At 61.0% G+C, this 2,780-nt stretch overlaps 1 protein-coding gene across 1 annotated transcript; it reads right to left on the bottom strand.

Annotated features, from left to right (window-relative positions):
• Positions 1 to 291: 291 nt before the first annotated feature.
• Positions 292 to 2,223, bottom strand: MESP2 (mesoderm posterior bHLH transcription factor 2). Its single transcript, XM_029236300.1, has 2 exons — positions 1,399 to 2,223; positions 292 to 561 (listed from the first exon to the last, which is right to left on the bottom strand). Exons 1-2 carry the CDS (start codon positions 2,221 to 2,223, stop codon positions 292 to 294), a joined length of 1,095 nt encoding a protein of 364 aa, XP_029092133.1.
• Positions 2,224 to 2,780: the final 557 nt, after the last annotated feature.

The following is a 2,780-nucleotide window of genomic DNA, read 5'->3' on the forward strand; positions in this document are numbered from 1 at the left end:
CAGCCTGTCCAACCACTGTGGTCAAACAACGCATGTTACTGCAGCTCAGGTTGTGCTCTGCAGAACACTGGTCGTTCTGGGGGGCATCTAGGAGTGGAGGGACTGCCCCAGCCCCGACTTCAGCCAGGGAGGCCACCCTTAGCTGTTTCAAACACTGCTTCCATGAAAGACATCCCTTGGAAAAGGGATCCTTGGCTAAAACAAAGCCTGAATACTAGTGAAGTAGCAGGTGAGGAGGACACCCCACGCTACAGGCCTGATTCCTGGCTGGAAAGTGGGCAGCCAAGGCCATTAGTAGAAGATGCCCAGGTGAGTCCCCTCCAAATCTTCTTGCCAAAATTCAGGGCAGCCACTGAGCTGTAGGCCTGAGCTCTGGGGAGGGCTTTCATCACTGAGCTGGAAGGCGGGGCCTGGTCCCTGGTCCTCCGAGCTGGGCAGCACCTCTGCACTGTGGCTCCAGCATCCCCACTGGGTCTCAGGCTGGAGTCTCTGGCATGCTGGGCGGGGCAGGACAGGAGGGGTTTCTGGCAACAGACAAGGCTCTGGAGACATAGAGATTCCCTGAGAGAGAGAAGAGTAGCGGGTTAGTGGGCCACTGCCTTATGCCCTGAGATCCTGAACCTGGATGTTCCCCATAGTGTGGCTGGTAGCTGCTGAACTGCCCTGGTGCCATGGATCCAGTGAAGCAAAGTGGTTTAGAGTACAAGCTCTGGAGATATACTGCCAGGGTTCAAAACCCAGCTCTGCCACTCCCTAGCTATGAGAACTCAGATAACCTCTTTTAGTCTCAGTTTTTTCATCTATAAAACGGTGATGATGATAATAAAACCTACTTCACAGGGTTGCTGGAGGGCTGATGAGTTAGTTAATTCATGTAAAATACCAAGAATCATGTTGGGCACACAGTAAGCATTCAATAAATTTTGGTTATTAATATGCTCTTTTATGGAAGCTTGAGGAAAGCATGAAGGTCACCAGATCCAAGCCCATCTACTTAGAAAGCCCCTACCCCTGGGGCAGCCAGGCCTCCCTCCCCCTCAAACCTTGATGGAGCACTTGCAAGGAATTTCCTGAATTACCTGAAGGCCCCTGCTACCTTCCACCCTGGACTCTGAAAGCAAGTCTGAAGATTACCCCCTCTTCCACATGACTGTGAAGGCTTCTAGGTAGAGGTGGTGGTGGCCTTAACTTCCCAGGGCCTCCACCTCTTTCCCTAAGGGGGTTAGGGTCTTCTTCATCCTCCCTTCAGCTTTCCATCCCTAACCAGGGTTGGATTAGGTAAACCCGGGATCTAAAAAGCATAAGATTCTCTGCAGACTACAGCTTACTCACCCCCTCCGTTTCCAATCGAAGCCTGGGGAGCACACCGAGGGAAGCAGAGAGAGGCTGGGCGCGTACCTGGTACACTGCAGCCAGCTCCATTGCGGGGGGCGAGGTCCAGGGCGTGGCCTGGTCCCGGGGCTCTGGGGGTGTCTGCGTTCCGGAACAGGCTTGGGGCGGCGTCCAACGAGCTGCGTCAGGGGCTCTCCCTTGGGACAGCTGCGGGGGCGACTGCATCCCGGGGCAGTAAGGGAGTGTCACCCAGGGACCCATATCAGACACCCTGCTCCCCAGGCGCTCGGGCGCCGCTAGGGCTCCGGGACAGACGGGCGGGGACCCCCAGGACACCGTGGCGCTAGCGGCTGAGCCAGGGCCGCACCCTTGCGTCTGCGCCTGCGCGGGGCCGCCGTCGGGGCACAGCGGGCAGCCTCGAGGGACCACTGCGTCGCTGTGCCGCCGGCGCCGGCGCTGCAGGCTCTCCTCGCTGAGGCCCAGCACGGCCGACAGGTGGCCGATGTAGCGGATGGCCAGACGCAGCGTCTCGATCTTGGTCAGGCTCTGGCCGACAGGCGCCACGGACGGCGGCAGAAAGCGGCGCAGCTCGTGCAGGGCGCGGGCGAGCGTGCGCATGCGCAGCTTCTCGCGCTCGCTGGCGCTCTGCCGCTGCCCGCTTCCTGGCCGGCTCCGCGCACGTCCAGGTGCCATCGAGGCGGCCTCTGAGGCGCTGCGGGCAGGGGGCGCCGGCTGCGAGGGGCCGCGGGCACGGTCGCAGGGGCAGGAGCCCGACGAATCCGAGGAGGAGGCCGGGGACGTGGAGTCCGAGTGGCCGGTCCAGCCCCAACCCTGAGGGAAGATCCAGTGGTCGTGGCCGAGGAGGCCCTGCAGAGGAGGGGACTGGGCCATGGCCGGGGCTGCGGGCTCTGGGAGGCTGGGCCGGCCACCTCCAGGACTGAGCTTTTATCTGGACCAAAGGTGCGAGGTGGACCCCTGCCACGTTACAGAGAGGTGTCAAAACCCACAGAGCCCAGGGAAGGTCTGGGCAGGGGGCGCCCTGGGAAAGCGGGCCCATTTGCGGAGGTGTGGATTCTGACTCCTCGGGGGCTCTAATGGAGGCCCCTGCAGCCCGGGAAGTGTGGGAGGGACAATTCGCATCTGGATGGAGCTGCTAAGCTTCTCACTGTGTTCCCACCCACTCCGCCTCATCCACTGCTCTGGTGAGTGCCCGGGACCCTGACAGTGGTGGGCAGTGCCATCGTCTGGGGGCGGCCAGGCTGTCCCTCAGGTGACTCAAGGACCCCCGCAAAGAGTGGCCGCCTCCCTCATCACCACCCTCCGGGAGACTGTACCCAGTAACTCCCACCCAGTGCCTACAAGTGTGCTGGATAAGGCGTCAAGACAGACCCCGAGGGACTTGCTCACAGTGATGGCGGGAGAGGGGTTGGGGAAGGAGGGGACATACG

Source organism: Monodon monoceros, unplaced genomic scaffold (assembly GCF_005190385.1).
Source record: "Monodon monoceros isolate NGI ecotype Baffin Bay Population unplaced genomic scaffold, NGI_Narwhal_1 Super_Scaffold_21, whole genome shotgun sequence".
Taxonomy (NCBI): domain Eukaryota; kingdom Metazoa; phylum Chordata; class Mammalia; order Artiodactyla; family Monodontidae; genus Monodon; species Monodon monoceros.

What these genes read in the sequence shown, in the direction of transcription:
- MESP2 (XM_029236300.1), bottom strand. Translation starts at nt 2,223, where the DNA reads ATGGCCCAGTCCCCTCCTCTGCAGGGCCTCCTCGGCCACGACCACTGG. An exon ending in AGCTGGCTGCAGTGTACCAG is followed by an intron (nt 562 to 1,398) that starts GTACGCGCCCAG and finishes TCTCTCTCTCAG; the next exon opens with GGAATCTCTATGTCTCCAGA.